This window comes from Pipistrellus kuhlii, unplaced genomic scaffold (genome assembly GCF_014108245.1).
Source record: "Pipistrellus kuhlii isolate mPipKuh1 unplaced genomic scaffold, mPipKuh1.p scaffold_m20_p_3, whole genome shotgun sequence".
NCBI lineage: Eukaryota > Metazoa > Chordata > Mammalia > Chiroptera > Vespertilionidae > Pipistrellus > Pipistrellus kuhlii.
In genome coordinates, this window is record NW_023425529.1 from 1,438,920 (window position 1) to 1,457,243 (window position 18,324).

The window sequence follows — 18,324 nt, forward strand, 5'->3', positions numbered from 1 at the left end:
GCTACGGTGGACACGTGACTAAGTGCTGACCAGCGAGATGCGGCCAGCAGCAGCTGTGCCGTCCCTGGCTCACACGTTAACAGGAAAGGGTGTGCACTCCCGTGTTTTTCTCTGCTTCCCCCAGGCCCGGACGCACGTGATGGCAGGAAGTGGAGAACCACTCTGTCCGGGACTGGAAGGGGGGTGTGAGGAAAGCAGAGCTGCCCTACTGACCGGCCCCCTGGACAGTTAAATTAGACACAAGCTTGTCTTGCTTAAAGCACTGTATTTCGGGGTCTCTTCATTACAGCAGCTTAGAACCTACTTTAATGAATACGTCTCCCGCCCCCGTGGGGCAGACTAAGAGGCGAGAGATGTCACAGAACTGGCCTCAGTGGCTCCCGGGCCCAGGGCAGCCTCAGGGCTCCTTTCTGGCCTCTAGCCAACACCAAGAAGGGGACAAGGGTTACTCCACCAGAGACAGTGGAGGGCTGGGGCTGAGGATTCCGGCAGAAAGGGGTGTGGGGCACCCCCATGTCTGACCCCCTAAGCTGGCTGATGTCCCATCCCACCCTGAGAACTGGACCCCTGGCCTTAGAGGACCAAGTGGGAGCCCACTGGACAGAAAGAGAAACGTAAGAAGGAACATCAACCAGGTTCAGAACTGGGAGGACTCCCGGGCCCCGGCCTATGTTGGCTCAGGAGCATCTGGGGCCCTGAGGGGAGGCGGGTGGAGGTTCACGGCTCCTGCCCAGCACTTCCGAGGACCCTGGCTACCTCTCAGCTGGATGCTATTCTATTCCCTCCTTTCCTGGAATCCCGCTTCCTCCTGCACCCCAATGCAACTATTTACAGAGCTGGGGACCTCCTGGCAAGCCCTTCCCACCGCAGGGCCAAAGGCTGGCCTCTCCCAGCAGCCCAGCTCCCGGGCCACCGGGAGCTCCTCCAGCCCCCCACCCCCGCCCCTGCTTCCCGGTTACCATCATGCGCTGTCCGCGGAACCTCCTGGCACAGCTCCTTGGAGGGCGGAAGGGTCAGGGTCCCCTCTCAGCATGAGGAATGCCGGTTTCTGAGGTCACAGGCCTGATCCCTGATCCACAAGGGCGTGCACAGGGAAGGTTCTCCCACGCATCCGCTTCCGGTCCCCTCTCCTCGGACCCCGGAGGACAGGGGGAGGCAGGAAGACCACAGGAGGGCGGCCGCACCCCTGCCCTGCCCCTGGCCGCGAACGTCAGGCACCCTTAGCCTTCCACCGCCTCCGCCTTGGCCCTGGCGGGGGGCCTCCCCTCGCCGCCCCTGCTCCGCGGCCCGCCCTCCGCCGTGCTCCTGGGGCCCTGGTAGGGGTTGTCCAGCAGGTAGCGGAACCGGTGGTAGTTCTGCAGCAGGTACTTGGGGGCGTACATGTGCTCGCCGGGGTCGGCGGGCGGGTACTCCTGCTGCGTGCCGTCGAACCAGCCGCCGGTGCGGATCAGGCTGCGGATGTAGTTGAGGTCCCGCTTGTCCTCGTAGTCGCCCCAGCGCGGGAAGTCCCCGTTCTGGGCGGACACGAGCTTGAAGTGGATGCCCTCGGGGGTGAAGCACCAGGAGCAGTGCCAGCCGGCGAAGTGCAGGGGGCTGCCCAGCGACCACTGCACCAGGATGTGGCCCGTGCGGTTCTCGTACTGCCGGAAGGCGGGCATGGTGTAGTACTGGCGGCGGCGCAGGCGGATGCCGTCCAGCCCGTACACCGAGCGCAGCATGTCCACCGTGCAGCCCGACACCACCTCCAGCGTGCCCGGCTGCTTCCAGAAGAAGCCGTACAGCGACTTGCGCATGTGGAAGGCGAAGGGCTCGGTCCAGCCGTCGTAGAGCTTGAGGAAGAGCACGCCGTCGCGCGCAGGGATCTCGTCCGCGTCGTCGATGATGAACACGTCGTCCGGCCGCAGGTTGCGCAGCCGGGCCACGCCGTCCTGCGTCAGGAAGGTGCGCAGGTAGTCGTCGGCGATCCAGCCGTCCTGCCGGCCGCCCGGCGGGAAGTGGTCCAGGAAGACGTACAGCACCTTGTGCCGGATGTACTCGAACGTGCCGTTGCTGAGCATCTCCCGGAACTTGAGGGGCCGCGGCTCCCCGTAGGCCGTGAAGTTGGACTCGCACACCACGAAGGCGTCCACCACGTCGCCCAGCTCGTGGAAGCGCACGTCCAGCAGGTCGAACTCGTGGTTGATGTTGATGGCGTTGATGACGCGCCGCGGCACCTCCCGGGGCACCAGGCGCTCCTTGGTGGGCAGGTTGGAGTACTGCACCACGGTGGGCACCCCGCAGCTGGGCCCGTGCCAGCCCGGCAGGCACACGCACTCCACCCACTTGCGCCGCGGGCCCCGGGCCCCCGCGCGCTCCCTGGTGCTCAGCAGGTGCCGGGCGGGGCCCCTGGCGGACGAGCCGTCGCCCCCCTCCGTCTTCTCCTCCGGCCGCCCCGACGGCGGCTTCTCCAGCACCTTGGTGCCCGGTCTGAAGCAGACGCCCCCCGCCTTGGTGCGGACGAAGTACTCGGTGGTGTCCTCGGGGAGCACAAAGTCCATGCGGTGGAGGTCCTCGGCGGCCTTGCTCGGGGACAGCGGCTGGAGCAGGGGCGAGTGGGAATAGAGTGGGGTGCGCAGCAGGTCGGGGCTCCCCGGCTCCGGGCTGGCCTGGGGCGTGACGGGGGCATTGTTCCAGAAGAAGCTGGACAGGAGGTTGGGGCTGAGGGAGGCCAGTTCCCTGGGGAAGGTGACATAGGACAGGGTCTTAAAGAAGTGCAGGAAGGAGATGAGGCACAGGCCGGCCATACAGAACATGAGGAAGAGCTTGTAGCGTCTCATCTTCATCCTGCGGGGAGAGGAGAGCAGGTCAGGGTCTGCATTCCCGGGGCAGGGAGCCTGAGACCCTCCTAGGAGCCGGACCTGGCCAGGCCTTTGCGCCGCCGTGTTTGGGAATGCCCGGGCCACTTGCTGGGGATCCTGCTTGCAATCACCTCCTGCCCCCCCCAGGCGTCAAGCCTGTGGGTCCACCTGCTGAACCCAGTATCTCCGGAACCCCCAGTATCACAGAAACGCCCCTCCTGGTTTAGGACCTCCCTCTGCTCCCTCAGTACTTCCCACATCCAGCCTCTGCAGCCCACCCGCCCCGCCCCGCCCCAACTGCACCAGCTGCACTGCTCCAGGAACAAAATGCATCCTGGGAAAAGCTCAACCCTGAAGTGCAGCCCCCCTGGGGGCTCACGGGCCCCAAAGGAGCGGGGAGCAGACTGCAGACTCCGGGCCCCTTTTGCACTGCCCCGGGTGAGGTTCTTGTTCTTTCTACCTACTGTACCTTTTCTGGTGGGATAGTGACTAGTCTTTTGAATGCCTTTTCGCTGGAAAAAAAAAAAAATCACAGGTCTCAAGGGATGACATTTAATTCTAATATATTTAAAGAATAAAGTTAAGTAAAAGTTCCCCTCATTACTGTGCCTCACACTAGATTGGTCTCCAGGCATAAATAACTTCAGCTATCAGAGGTGTATCGCTGGCTTTAAGATGCGATTTTTCTGTTCTTGGTTTAATAGTTTTCTTAAATACTGGACACTAAGTCCAATCTAATTTTTTTCTCAATCAATAATAAAGAGGTTTTCAGACCCGTAGAAATAAAGCTACCATTTCCTTTTAAATCCCACATAATATTCCATGGTTCTTTTGAATGAATCACCCTATTCATGAGTGATTCATGAATATAACCATTCTCTATTTACACAGTCTAATTTATCAGTTCGTTATGGCTGTGGAGGGCCTCCGAAGAGTATTTTTTACAATGTAAGCAGACTTTCTCTGTTAGAGTATTTGTAGTTTATCAGAAAAGTTGCCAAGATGGCACAGAGAGTCCCCTTACACTCCTCACGTCACCCCAGGGCCAGCATCCTCCATCACACGTACGTTTGCCACAGCGAGTCGCCCACCCCTGGCTGGGCAGTGCCTGTGTGTCAGGTCCAAGATGTCCCATCTCGTTCCAACTTGAACGCTTGCCCTTCCCGGAGCCTGTCCTCAGGTGGCTAGCACAGCGGACTGCAGGCAGGCAGGACAACTGAGGGGGAGAGGGGAGCCCCTAACCTCTGCTGAGTGTCAGCTGTCCCAGGGCAGAGGCAGGGCTGGCCGCCATTGGCCTTCGAGAAGGCGGGGGGAGAGGCTGCTCCTTGGCAGCATTTGAAGGGTGTCTTCGGGGTTCACAGTGGATTCCAGCCCTGCTCTGGGGAAGCGGAGCAGGCAGACCAGCCAGCAGAATGAGTGGAGGGGCAGTGGGGTGAGGCCCAATAAAGGCAGGCGGCGAGCTGTTGCCATGGCAAGGACCGGGTCAAAGGCAACTGCACATTGAGGTCAGCACAGCAGAAGCCTCCTGAGTGGCCCACCTAAAGAGTTCAGGGACTGGCAAGGGAGCCCGATGGCTCCGGCAGACTGTCCCCTATTTGGGACCTGCCTCTGCGGGCACACCCCAATCCCTGAGCTGTGGAGAGCAGGGCAGGACGGGGCCAGGACTAAATCCCGGGGCAGCAGTGAACAGAGGCCTTAGCAGGTCAGACACTCAGGGAGGCAAGGGAACACCCTGCTCTTCCCCAAGGGGCACTTGGACCCCACGGAGGTCACAATGCCCAGCTCCCCTGCCGGCCTGACTTTTAGGCTCTGGTTACCGGGCCAGCTGTGCCCTCCCGAGGACAGACACCAATGCCTGGGATCCATCTCCCTCTGGCTCCGGAGCCTTCAGAGTGAGGCCCCTTTAAAAGGTCCCAGCCTCACTGCTGCCGAGAATCACAGAACTGAGCACGTTTCCCTGTCACTCGGCTGCCAGGAAGCTCAAACTGCGCAGAGGTCAGCTCGGAGCAAGTCAGTGCCTCGTAAACTGCATTTTCCCGGACACCTTCACTCAGAGCTGCTGGTATTTTTTTAAAATATGTTTTTATTGATTTGAGAGAGGAAGGGAGAGAGAGAGAGAGAGAAGCATCGTTGTATAACAGAAACACCAGTCAGCTGCCTCCTGTACATGTCCCAACCGGAGACTGAACCCGCAGCCTGGGCATGTGCCCTGACCAGGAATCAAACCAGAGACCTTGTGGTGCCCAGGACGACACTCAGCCAACTGAGCCACACCCGTCAGGGCCGAATTTTTAAACTCTTATTCTTCCTGGCCTGACTCCTTGTTATAATATCTATCCTCGTGTGTTTCCATAAGTGCTTCAAATAAGTTTGTTTTTAAATCTTCACCCGAGGATAGTTTTTCCATTGATTTTTGGAGAAAATGGAAGGGAACAGCTGGGAGGAGAAGAGAGAGAGGAGAGAAACAATGATGTGAGAGAGACACATCGATTGGTTGCCTCCCGCATGCACTCTACTGGGGGCAGGGAACAAACCCGCAACCCAGGTATGTGCCCTTGACCAGGAGTTGAACTCAAGACCCTTGGGTGTGCAGGATGATGCTCTAACCACTTACCAACACTGGCTATGGCTTCAATACATTTCTTTTTTTAAAAATATATATTTTGCCGAAACCGGTTTGGCTCAGTGGTAGAGCGTCGGTCTGTGGACTGAAAGGTCCCGGGTTTGATTCCGGTCAAGGGGATGTGCCCGCAACCAAGGCTCTCTATCTCTCTTCCTCTCTGTAAAAAAATCAATAAAATATATTTAAAAAAAATATATATATATATATATTTTTTTTTATTAATTTTTTACAGAGAGAAATAGAGAGTTAGAACCATCGACGAGAGAGAAACATCGACCGACTGCCTCCTGCACACCGCCCACTGGGGATGTGCCCGCAACCAAGGTACATGCCCTTGACCGGAATCGAACCCGGGACCTTTAAGTCCGCAGGCCGGCGCTCTATCCACTGAGCCAAACCGGTTAGGGCTTAAATACATTTCTTGACTGAGAGGCACGGAAGCTGGAGTGGAATAAAAAGCCCTGGGAACGAGGGTCTCCCTCAGTCCCAATCACGCTAAAGGTGGTTGTGAGGGCTTTGTTTTCACAGACGGGGAAACTGAGACTCAGAGCGCTGATGAGCCTTTCCCCAGTGACACTAAGTAGATGGTCAGGAATGAACATAAGTCATGCTCCCAAGCCAGTGCCTGTTCCCTCCTTACAGCCGAGACGGTGTCCCTCCCCAGCACAGGTGGCCATGGAGCCAACTGGGCCCAGCCAGCAGCACCTGCGTCCACTGCAAAGCTTCACCAGAAACCATCAGGTGTAACCATAAAGCTCAGTCACTGACACAGCCCAGCTGCTGTCCTAAGCACGTCCAACACACAAGCTCACTGAATCCCCCCAACGGAGCAGGTCCCGTTGTCATCCCATTTCACAGGTGAGGAGACTGAGGCCAGGGTGATGCTTAGGGTCACACAACCCATAAGGGTCAGACTCGATTCGGGGGGGTCAACAGTGGGATTTAATCCAGTGGTAAAGCCATCCTGAGCCCCTTCCATATGCCAAGTTCAACCCAAGTGGGTGACAGGATCCGACGAAGTGTCCACTGTTGACGAGGGAAGACAATCGGTGCCATCACCCCTGATGTCCGTCTCCCGGAGGCAGAACTGCACCCTCACCTCCTCGGAAGCACCTCGCTGCTTCCAGGCGCACATTCTGGAACCAGACTGCGCGTCCCAGTGCCGTTTCTGTGTAGCCTCGGGTCGGCTGAAAACGTTCCTGCGCCTCCCTTTCCCATCGGTCCGAGGACACAGTAATAATCGCACAAAGTGCCACACACACCGAGGCTCCATGAGCTTCAGCTCCTCGTGCTGCTACTGCTGCTCCCCAGCCCGGCAGGGAGCAGAGAGCGGAGCGCGGGGAGCCTGGGGCGGGGGAGGAGCAGCTGGCAAAGGCTGTGCAGGTGCGGTCCCGTCTCAGAGCAACAGGAGCAGAGCGAGGGGCTTAGCAAGGAGCCAGGCCGGAGCTCCAGGGAACGGAGCGGCTGCCGGGGAGCCTCCGTAGAAGGACCCCCCACATATCCCGTGAGTTGCTCCCAGCCCCAGGGGCTGGGTCTCCTCTCTGAGTGGGTGAAGGTGGTGGGGATGGGCCGGGTGCTTCCTGGTGGCCAGTCCATCATGGAGGAGGGAGCCTGATGCTGACCCTGACCCAGGATGGCAGCAGGACCAGCCCACCCTGGGCTGCCGCCTCCTGTGCGGACTCGCAGCCTCACTGGCTGTGCCCGCCGGGAGGCTCCCAGCTGGGTAGATTTTCTTCCTTCCCCCGTCTTCGCACTGCTCCCCTGGGCTCCCCTGGAAGACTGATGGAGTGAGGGGGGAAGCAGATGAGCCCAAACCCCATGACACAGTATGATGCAGGGTGGGGCTCAGCAGAGTCCATTGGGGACTGTGGTGAGAGGAGCCAGATGCTCCCTGGAGGCGGAGGCTGTGACCTGGAGCTGGCCAGGCGGGCAGCAGCCTCCGGTGCAGACAGCCCGGACAGCTGTCACGGGTGCTATCCATGGTCCTGAGCTCTCCTGCGCTGGCCAGGGTCCTAGCTCAGTCCTGGGAGTGCCTGAGGCGGTGGCCTCTGTGGTTCAGCAGTTCACGGCCACTCGTGGCCACTCCCCCCACGGGCTCACTCCTGGCCCCCGTCCTCACCAGCCTGAGGAGCCTGATGCTGGCGTCCTCTCTGGAACAGCCGTGGGCACTCAACGCCTCCGACTGGGAGAAGGGGCCCTGTGGTCTGTGTCCAGCAGCGGGCAGGTCCACCCCCTGGTAGGTGCTCAGGGGTGTGCCCATCAACCCCCACCCTCGGAGCACTTCGAACAGGCCCTCGCCACCTCTCCAAGAGTTCACCTGTCTGAAAGGGCATCTTGATTTGCGGTGAGGTGCATCATGGCAGCCAACTCCGCCATGTCGGCAGTGCCCAAGACACAGAGTAGGCCAGTGGTTACAACGTCAGGTCTGAACACTGTCTCTGACCTTGGCAAGTTATTCCACCACTCTATGCCTCAGTTCCCCCTCCAAATACAATAAAATGGAGGTATAACACTCCCTGTCTCATAGGGTTATTCTGAGAATCTGATCAGTTAATCCATGCCAAGGACTAGTAACCAGGCCTATGCATATAGTATGCTCTCAGGAAATATTGGCTTCCAGTGTTACTGGAAGTCAGAGGGATTTCGTGTGAATCCCAGTGCTATCACTTACTGCTGTGTGTCCTTAAGCAAGTTACTTCGCCTCTCTCAGCCTGTCTTCAAATGAAGGAAGATAACATCCCCTCCCTTGTAGTCCTGTGGGCGATCAGGATGAGCCCAGGTGTCAGAACATCTGCATGGAGCCTGGCACTTGATAGATGCTCTAAGAATGCCTGTTTCTTTCCTTCCATTTGGGTTTCCTGCCAGAATGCAGATGACCCGACTGCACACGCCAGGCCTGGCTCCTGGCCAGCTGTTAGAGGACTAGGCCAGTTGTAGGGCTCCTTACCACCAAATGGCACCCAGCACCTTCCCAGGCATGTCTCAGTGACTCATCCAAACCTGAGGTGAAACCTAGGGTATCTGGAGCCCCCGTAGGGGTCAGACTCCTCTCCTAAGGTCTGAAGGGCCCTCAATTAAGAATATTGTCCAAGGCTCTTCCGCCATGCTGCCGGCGTGAGTGGGACAGAGCCCATGCTAGCGTGGAAGAGGCTCTTTTGTTTATTGCATCAGACTCAGCTCCCTGGTGGTCCTTGGCGATCACCAAGTCTGGACGTAACATATGGGGGCTCATCCGGAATTCCCAGGACCATGAGGGACGCCGATCCGGAGAGCCTGACTGGCCGCGGGTCAAAGAGAAGGAGAAAACTGGAATTGATAACTATTCCCTTGCTCAAGTCCTTACAGGCTCTGCAGTTTGCTTGTTCCAGATGCACTGCCAGGGCCCACCGCAGACCCTGTAGCCCGGGAACTCAGTGTGGGTAAAGAAATTCACTGCCCAAGGACTCAAAGGGACGCTACACTGTTATCCTGAGCATGCCCACTGCTGTTGAAGTAGATGGCACCCAGACCTAACTACATGACTCCCAGCTCCTGCATGGCCTGGATCCTGGCAACTAGCGGCCTCACCTGTGAGCGCCCCAGCCTGGGCTCCACACAGGCCAGGAGGAAAATTGATGCCTGCAAGAGGGGAACTGGACTTCAGTGAGGACAATACTGATGGGAACTGTGGTACTAAGGGTCTTAGTAACTGTAATTGTTGTGTATGCTGAAAGGAAGTAGGCTGTCAATGATTTGACTCATGCACATAAGACAAGGGGGGAATGAGAGGGCAGGGTGGGGCAAGGATAAACTCCTGACTCCACTGTGGGGCAGGGCGGAGTTATCCTCCATTTTGTGTAACTGGACCCTAGCCCAATCAGGGTCAGCCAAAGCAGTGACATCACCACCCGAGTAAAACCCCAGGGCTTGGCGAAATTCGCACTCTTCCGCCATGCTGCCGGCGTGAGTGGGACAGAGCCCATGCTGGCATTGAAGAGGCTCTTTTGCTTATTGCATCGGACTCGGCTCCCTGGTGGTCCTTGGGGATCACGAAGTCTGGGCGTAATAGTTTTCCCCCCTGGATTCTGTCACCACTTTTATTAAGATAAAGACTCCTCTACAACCGGACTTGCAGGGATGCTTAGGGTCTCCATAACCTTGTATTGGGCTCCCTAACTCCAGCTCAAGAGCAAGCCTGAACCTCTTGCTGAAGAGTTATTTTCTTGTAAACAGAAGTTTATGGTTATACACATACCTCAAATGAAATGTATTTCTACAAAATAAAAACAAGAGCAAATATTTATATAATGCTCCCATGTGCCAGCAAGAAAAAAAAAAAAGAATATTGTCCAAGCCTTTGCCCAGGCCAGTGTCCCTGCCAAGTGCCCACTTGGCTTCTGCCTGTCTAATCCTTAGAGCCGCCCCTTCCAAGCCCCTGGGCTGCCAGACTCCTCCTGGCGGCCTGTACCCGCCTCGCGGGAGCTGCTGCTGTTGCTTCCAGTCCTTTCTTAGGATTAAGCAGGGAAGTCAGCGGCGCAGGGATCGAAGGCAGTGACTGTGACTTCCATACTCCCTTCGTCTGGGGGACTAAGGGGTCCTTCCAACACGAGGCTCCATGACTCCCCACGGAGAGAAAAGCAGAGGAGGGGCTAGGAACAGCACAGAGTCTGGAGTTCTGGCAAGATGCACAAGACTGATGCTGTCTCTCTTCCCGTCTCACCATCGTATTATTCAGCCCTGCCTCCACCTCCACCAGGCAGGGCTCCAGAAGTCAAGCCACATGCAGGGGTCACTACAGCTGGCACATTCTCCAGGCACTTATGGAGACCTTGCTGTGCGCCAGGCAGTGCAGGTATGAACGCTGGAGAGGAGTTAGAAGCCGGGTGAGGGGACCAGCCCTGGAGGAAAGTAATGTCTCCATTTTGTAGATGAGAAAACAGAGGCTTGGAGGGTTAAGCCACACAGGACTAGTGGGAATGAAACAGATGGAAACTGAGACAGTGGGACTGCAGATTTTGGGGTCCTGCCCTAGGATAATCACGAATGGCCTGGCTGAGGGAGGTCTGCTGTACCAGGGCCCCCTGGCCCCAGGAATTCTGCCTCCCCGGGCATTCCCGAGTGAGGGAGTGGCCTCGTGGGGCCATCCCTGGCCAAGGACTCCATCTGTTCCAGGTGACCAGTCCTGCAAACCCTGTTCACCACGAGGCCGCAGCTGTCAGCTGCAGAGGGGAAAGGAAACCTAAGCCCAGAAGGGAGAGGCAGAGCTACATGGGGACCAGTTCTTGGGCCAGCCAGGCAGTGTTGGAGGAAGACAGGGCACCCATGCCACCAGAATACCCAACGTGCCTGGGCACAGGGTCTGCGCTGGCAGAACGCTCAGGCCAACGCCCACGCCCAGAAGCCCTCTCCAGGGTGAATCACTTTCCCCCTGCTCCACCACCAGCCCGTGCCCTCTGTCCCTCTCCTTCCTCCAAATCTCTCCTCCCGCGGAGGGTGAACACGTGCCTGGGAAGGTTGGTTCCTAAGACTGGGACCTGCCCTTGTTCCTTGGGGTCTCCTCCCCTTCCCCCACTGGTCACTGGCTCACCCAGGACACCAGCATCTGGTCTCCAGAGGCCAGTGGCAGTGGACATACAGAACATTCCCACTCTCCCAATACGGCCTACTGACCGGACTGCAGGCTCAGCAGATTACTCATCCCAGGTACCAGCCAACGGGCCAGCTGTGCTCAGCATGAGGCTCACAGCTGCTGTGGCCCTGGCCTCTCCATCTGCCCCAGCTCGCCTTGCTCATGTTAATGGGACGGTCACCGCTTACTGCATGCTTAAATGTGTGCCAGCTGTTGGCTGGGTTTCATATAGATGTGTCCCTCACAACCAGCCTTTGAGGTAGGAATTATTATCCGTACTTTACAAACAAGGAAACGGAGGCTCAGAGGGTAAAGCAACTTGCAGGGCGTTTCTCTGATGCCCTGTACAAGCCCCTCCTCTACAGGGCTTGAGGCCCACCCAGCTTCCACTTAGAGGGGCTGGGCAGGGTGAGGGAGGCTCTGAGCAGGGTAACAGCTTCAGGCTGGGCCTGAGGATGACAAACCTGTTAGCTTGCAAAGCTATCTGATGACTCGTTCTTTGATGGTGGAAACCTCTAGGCCTATGCTGGCCAGCCCCCCAGCCACTGGCAATATGTGGCTACTGAGCACTTGACATTGACTGGTACGCCCTGGCCGGGAAGCTCACTTGGTTAGAACATTAACCCGATACACCAAGGAACTGAATAAATACTTCTCCAGAATAGACATTTCTCCAGAAAGGACATACAGATGGCAGACAGACATAAAAATGCTCGTCACTAATCTGAGATGCAGATCAAAACGATAATAAGGTATCACCTCACACCTGTCAGAATGGCTACCATCGATAAATCAATAAAAGTGCTGGTGAGGACGTGGAGAAAAAGGAACCCTCGTGCACTGTTGGTGGAAATGCGGACTGGTGCAGCCACTGTGGAAGACAGTATGAAGTGTCCTCAAAAAATAAAAAATGGAACTGCTGTTTGACCCAGTGATTCCACATCTGGGAATACAGAACCCCAAAACACCAATCAGGAAGAGTATATGCACCCCTATGTTCATAGCAGCACAATTTACAAGAGCTAAGATCTGGAACTGCCCAAGTGCCCAGCAGCAGATGAGTGGACTAAAAAGCTGTGGTACCTCTATACCATGGAATACTATGCAGCTGTAAAAAAGAGGGATCTCTTACCCTTTGAGAGAGCATGGATAGACCTGGAGATTATTATGCTAAGCAAAATAAGCCAGTCAGAGAAAGACAAATGTCACATGATCTCACGTAGAATCTAATGAACAAAAACTAACAAGCAAAATTGAAGCAGGGGCATGGATGCATGAAAGATTGAAATCTGAGAGGGGAGGGGAGGAAGGGAAGAGATTAACCAAATATACACACTGAGTGGCCAGATTATGATGATCTCTGAATGCCTAATAATTTCTCAATCAATAATAAAGAGGTTTTCAGACCTGTAGAAATAATCTGGCCACTCAGTGTATATCCTACAGAATAAAAAGCTAATATGCAAATTGTCCCCTAGACCAGGAGTTCGACCAGTAGGCAGGCCAGCCAACTGCCCATGTCCCCTCCCCCTGGCCAGGCTGGCCAGACCCCACCTATGCATAAATTCATGCACGGGGCCTCTTAAATACACACACACACACACACACACTGAGTGGCCAGATGCGTTCGGAAATTATAATAATCCTGGGGTGCTGTCCCCCCTCTGCCAGTGGCTCCTGCTGGACCTGGGGTCTTGGTGAAAAGTCCTCTCCTTGGAGACCCTTCAGTGTGGGTGCATATATGCATAACCCACGAACAGGGACAAGAGTGTGGAGAGACCTGGGGTGAGGCAGGGGCTGGGTGGAGGAGGACAGAGAGGGGAGGGAAATGGGGAGCATCTGTAATGTTAACAATAAAGAAACATAATTTAAATAAAATGTTAGCTTTAACGGCCACTGGACAGAGAGGGTTTAGAAAGAACTGGGGAGAAGGGGGCAGGGCAGTGGGGGCGGCAGCATGCGGAGGAGGCAGTGGGAGGAGCTGAGAGGAGGTCCCTGGGGCCCAGCTGTGGTGCTGGGGGCAGGAGGCAGCCAGGACATGCAGTCCAGACCCGGACCCGGACCCAGACCCGGGAGGGGTGGGGACAGCGGACCTGATGCTGAGGTGCTCAGAGACACTAGCTGCGGGGGGGAGGGGGAGAGGGGAGACAGCCCTGGGGGCCACCTGATGGTCCCGACCAGCAAGAGATCGGACTCTGTGGGCGGGTGTGGAGAGGGCAGTCAGCTCTGGGCTTGGCACCGGGGTGCAGCAGATGGGGGTGAGGTCCTCACACAGCTCCGTCCAGTGGAGGGACCGAGCACGCCCGGTGTCGGGAAGGGCCTCCAGGGAGAGCACATTTCAGCCGAGACCCCAGGTCCAGCAGGAGCCACTGCACAGAGTGGGGACAGCATCCCAGGCAGCGGGCCAAGGGCACAGAGGCCTGTGTTGGGAACCCCCAGGGCTGTGCAGCAAAGTCGGGGGTCCTGAGTCTGGTGAGGGGCAAGTGGAGTGGCAAGGGATACTCCCCCCACCTCAGGGGCTGCTTGGACACAAGCCTGACCACCCCATCTCAGTAGCCACCCTCTTGGGTCTGTAATCCCAATGCAGGCAAACCCTCTAGCTGGCAGGCTGGGACCCGTGGGCCTGGAACATTCCTCCCAGGAGACGTGCTTCTGCCATCACCCCTCTCGCAGCTGCATTCAGCAGCACCAGTGTTTCCGGGTTGGCACTCGCCTGACCGCGTTATCCTCACAGTGACTGATGGGCAGTGAGGGCACGGGCAGCAGCAGGACTCACACCCACCCCACCGCTGCGGGGCCTCACCCAGGAGTTCAGGCTGCTGCCTCCAGCCTTGCCCCGTCCCCAGCAGGAGCCGTGGAGAGCTCACCGGGCAGACCCTCTGCCCACACTCCCCTCTCCCAGGCCGAGCTCCACCAGGCTGTGCTGCAGTGACTTACACTAGTCTCATAAGCCCAGGTCCCCCGCCCCCCGGGATCCCGGGAACCAATCACCCTGCACGAGCTGGACCTCCAGGAACGTGGCGGCATCAGGTGCTCTAGAAAGCTGGGAACCTCTGAGGTGAGGCCCGGACTTCAGGAAGCTCCCGCTTGGCACTGCAGACACCGGCCCTGCTGCCCCTGTCCACACCTCCACCCACCTCCCGCTCTGAGTTTCCCCCAGCCCTGCTGGCTGGGAACCGGAGACAGGGAAGGTCCCACCCCACCCCCACCCTGGGCTGGAACACCCAACCCCGCACCTACAAGGAGAACAGAGGCGGGCATGCCTGAGCCAACTGCGGAGGGAGCCGCCTCTGCAGCCCGCTCTGAGGGCCCTAGCTCGCTCCTGGCTGGCCCTGGAAGGGGCAGTGGGGTGTTGGTCCCCCCCGCCTGGGCCTTCCTGCTCCCTACACTCGACCCTGCCTCGTCCCACATGGTTCCTCCCTGGACCTCTCCCGCCCCCCGACCTGGTACCTGCCTCAAGCCCCGGGTCCCAGTCACAGGTGAGGCCATGTCCCATCCCAGCTGCTTTGCTGAGCTCCACCTTGTGCCTGGCTTTTATGGCTTATTGACCCACACCACCCCCCCGGCTGCCCCGCCCCCGGGCGCAGCGCAGGCAGCACGAGCTGGCTACGGTGCCAGCTCCACCTGGCCCTGCCTTTTCTGTCCCTCTGACGTCTCTGGGCTTCTGAATGCACAAAAGGGCAAGCAAGCAGCAGCGCGAGGCGTCGATGCCAGGCGGCTGCTCAGAGGAGGGAACACTCGAGGTTTCCGTCTACAGGCGAGAGCCGGCCAGGGCCCAGTGCTCGGTGAACCAGTGCCCACCTCCCTCTGGAGCCTCGCCTGCTCCCTCTCTGGGCAGAAGGTCACCCTGCACTGTGCCCTCGCTCAAGGGGCTCCTGGACGTTGTCAGGACACAGACGGAAACAGGTCGAGGTACACGAAGAAGAGCTGGACAGAGCCGGCGGGCGGTGGGACCGGATCCTGACCGCCTCAGCAAACACCGGCTGCAGTCCTGCGCGGGCCCAGCTCCCTGCCTGTGGGCAGGGGCTCTCAGTGAGGGGAACAGATTGGACTGTGTGTGGCTGATCCTGAGGAGACCCTCAAACAGCTCCTGCGCTGCCTGGCGCAATGCTCCAGCCCACCACAGCAGCCATCCGTTCCGGGGGTGGGACCTGCCCTCCCGGGCTCCTCCCAGCCGGGCTCAGCGGGAGGGGGGTGGCAGAGATGGAGCATGCGTGCTCCTGGTGGGGTGAGGGGGTGCGCTGAGGGCCTCTAAATGTGCTGTCCCCTTGTCAGGGCCTCCTTCTCCCTCCTTCACCCCCAGCACCCCAGCACAGCCCTTGCCTCCCCTGGCGGGGCTGCTTCCACCCAGCTGCTCAGGAGCCCCCATCAGCCTGGAGAGAAGCTTCCCATTGGGCCCTCTCCTGCCCTGAAGGCTGTGAGCGCCCCAGGCCCGCTCCCGAGCTGGCCGCAGCGAATGCGGAGGTGAGTCCAGCGATGTGCCTCCATCTGTCAGAGGGGATGACGTCCACCACGTAGGGTAGCTGAGGCCCGAGAAGGACGGCTGAGAGAAGGCCAGGCGTGGGGCACTCCTTAAGGGCTCAGGCCCCGCCATCAAGGTAGGGAGAGCCTGGCCGGGACCGATGGCTGGGAGAGCAGGGACAGGAAGAATGCCAGGAGGAAGAGATCAGAGTCCAGCCAAGATGGGAGGGGGGCAGGGGGAGAGATAAGGCCCTTGGAGGAGCAGCACAGGCCTATAATACTTAAATGAGCAAAGCATAAATCATTAACAGACTTTCTGATTAGAGAAAGGAGGACCCAGGCCTCGAATAACTGTTGACCAAGCCGGGCCCCATGCAGGCTGATCATCCCCATCCTTACAGAGCCCAGAGGCCCGGGACCTCCCAAACACCGGGCTCCAGGCCCAAGAGCTCCCCCTGCCCTGTCCAGAGAAGAGAAGCCAGCAAGCAGACAAGTCCAGGGGCCCAGAGGCTGAGACCAGCCTGTCCTGCCTCAGTTTCCACATCTGTGGGATGGAGCTTGGGATGCCCACACCTCCCAGGCTCACTCTAAGGAAAAGCAAGGCCAGGGAGGCCTGAGCTGGTGATTCCTATTCAGACAAGAACGGAAACTCATTTCTGGGCCCAGGCTGGGCGAGGTGCCCCCAGGCCCAACCTCTGAGGAGGAGAGGGGGCAGCGCCCTGGAACATGGAGTCAAAGGGAGCTGGATTCAAACCCTGCCTGCCCCTCCTCAGCCCCGTGTGATCAGGTCACTTAATGCCCCCGGGCCCAGAGTCCCCATCTGCCACGTGGGACCGACCAGCCCCTGTGAGAGAGGTGACATTCCAAGGGTCTTGGTGTAGACCAGGCCTCTGAGCTGAGGCTCTCACACCCTCTACACGCCTCACCCTGTGCCTGTTTGGGGCGCTCACTGCAAGGCCTGTCGTCACCTCCCTCGACAATAGTCCCAAGGACTCACCCCGATCCTCCTCCTACTGGCCTCCCTCCTGCCTCCTCCTTTAAAATTCCATCTTGAAATTCCTCATTCTGAACAAGAGGCCGTGCGTTTTCATTTGGCGCTGGGCCCCACAGTCTGCCCCCGCCAAATCCTCATCAGGCCATGTCTCCCCTGCTTACACCCCCTCTGAACCCCGTTTTCCTCCGGCCTCACAGTGAAATCCAAACTTCTCTCCGTGTCCACAAGCCGGTCAAGCCGGTCCCTGCCTCTCTGCTGACCTCAGCTCTCGTTCACTCTGTCCAGCCACAGTCCCTGCCTTTCCGTCCCTCCCACACCCAGGTCCTCGAACCGCTGTTCCCTCCACCTACAATGCCCTTCCCTCGGATCCCCTCCCAGGCCATCTGCTCTCAGCGCTCCTCGCTGCGGAAGCTGTCTGTCCCCCACCCACACTGCTCGCTCCGAATGTCAACAACAGGAGAGCAGGGTCACCACTGCCCACACCCACGAAGCCCGGCCTGGGCACGGCGCTCCGGATGACAGCGGAACTTATGAGAACACGATGACAGATTCTGAGGGACGGTTTGGGCTGGGGGGCAGCAGGCCTGGCCAGAGCGTGCCCTCGCCCACAGGGTCTCTCCCCTGCTCCGGAGGCCCAGGGAAGCCCAGCACTCGCCCCGCAGAGACAGCCCCTCGGGCCCCGGCAGTGCCAGCCCCTCCCTCCAGGCGGCCCGTCCTGCAGGGACAATATACAAAGGGCCACTTCAGCCGCAAGTCTCCAGGCCAGAAGGCCTGAGGCAGGGAAGGGAGGGGAGGCCACACCCACCCCTCCTCTGTCCTCAGGGGGCCTTCCCCGGCACAGAGCCACAGAACCAAGCTAAGGCTGCAAAGCTCGGTTCCATGCATTGCATCTGGGGCGTCGGGGTGGGGAGCGCCCCCATGCGGAGTGAAGCAGATTGGCTGACGTGGCACTCCCATGGGCAGCAGGTGGCAGGTGGTGGATACACCTGCGGACTGAGGCCGGGTGTCCGCCGGGTAAGGGAGACAGAGGAGCAGACCAGGGGGCTTGGGCCAGACCACAGGGAGGGCCAGGCCCTGCTCTCTGGCCGGTTTCCATCCTCCTTGGGACCCTCCACTGCAAAATGAGGCCCGAAGACCTCACTCACATTGTTCCAACAGCCCCAGCTGATGACCCGGGGCCTGGGCCTGACGCCCAGCGACGCATGGACAGCTTCGGGGATTTCCAGCTTTCCTCTTTCTGGGCCCCGTTAGAGATGTGACCGTCCGCTCAGCCGCACACGCCAGGCACCGCCCCCTCGATGACCTGCACACTCGTCACCTCGCCCTGTCGGTCCCATGGCCTGTACTTTCCAAACCCACCCCCTCCCAGGGCCACTGTCCCGTGCTGGCTGCACCACCGCCAGCGCTCACCTGGACAGCACAGCGGCCGCACAGCCTCATCCCCATGAGCCGAAGAACCACCGAATCTGACGCTGCCCCTCCCACCTTGGACCTCATCCCATAGGATAAAGTCCAAATCCTCCAGGAGGCTCAAAGGCGATGCGTAAGCTCACCCCCCTGTTCCATGCTGTCTCAGGAGGGGTCAGCTGACCTGCATGTCCTCCAGGGCTCCCTGGCCCTCCTTTGGAGAGACCCTGGCCTGCACCCCCAGCACCCCTCACCCACACAGAGGCTGCGCTGCCCGTTTCCTGGGTGGCCCCAGCCTGACACAAAGGAGGTGTCAGCCTGTCGTGGAATCGATGACTCTCCCCCAGATCCGCACACCCAGCCTCTCAGTACACTGCCGGCCTCTCAGGCTGGT

The 18,324-nt window shown here is 58.8% G+C and overlaps 1 protein-coding gene across 5 annotated transcripts in view; it reads right to left on the reverse strand.

Moving 5' to 3' along the window:
- Positions 1–245: 245 nt before the first annotated feature.
- The window catches only part of MGAT3 (beta-1,4-mannosyl-glycoprotein 4-beta-N-acetylglucosaminyltransferase), a 28,367-nt gene continuing 10,288 nt past the window's right edge, over positions 246–18,324 (reverse strand). The window contains exons 1-2 of one of the 5 annotated variants that reach the window (XM_036454665.2): positions 17,934–18,195; positions 246–2,823 (exon numbers count right to left, since the gene is read on the reverse strand). In XM_036454665.2, coding sequence (XP_036310558.1) covers positions 1,221–2,822 — 1,602 coding nt within the window. In that variant the 5' untranslated portion in view covers position 2,823; positions 17,934–18,195 and the 3' untranslated portion in view covers positions 246–1,220. Of the gene's footprint in view, positions 2,830–8,131; positions 8,293–15,457; positions 15,513–17,933; positions 18,196–18,324 lie in introns of those variants that run through there. The other 4 variants (XM_045587473.1, XM_045587472.1, XM_036454667.2 and 1 more) reach the window with 4 other exon arrangements.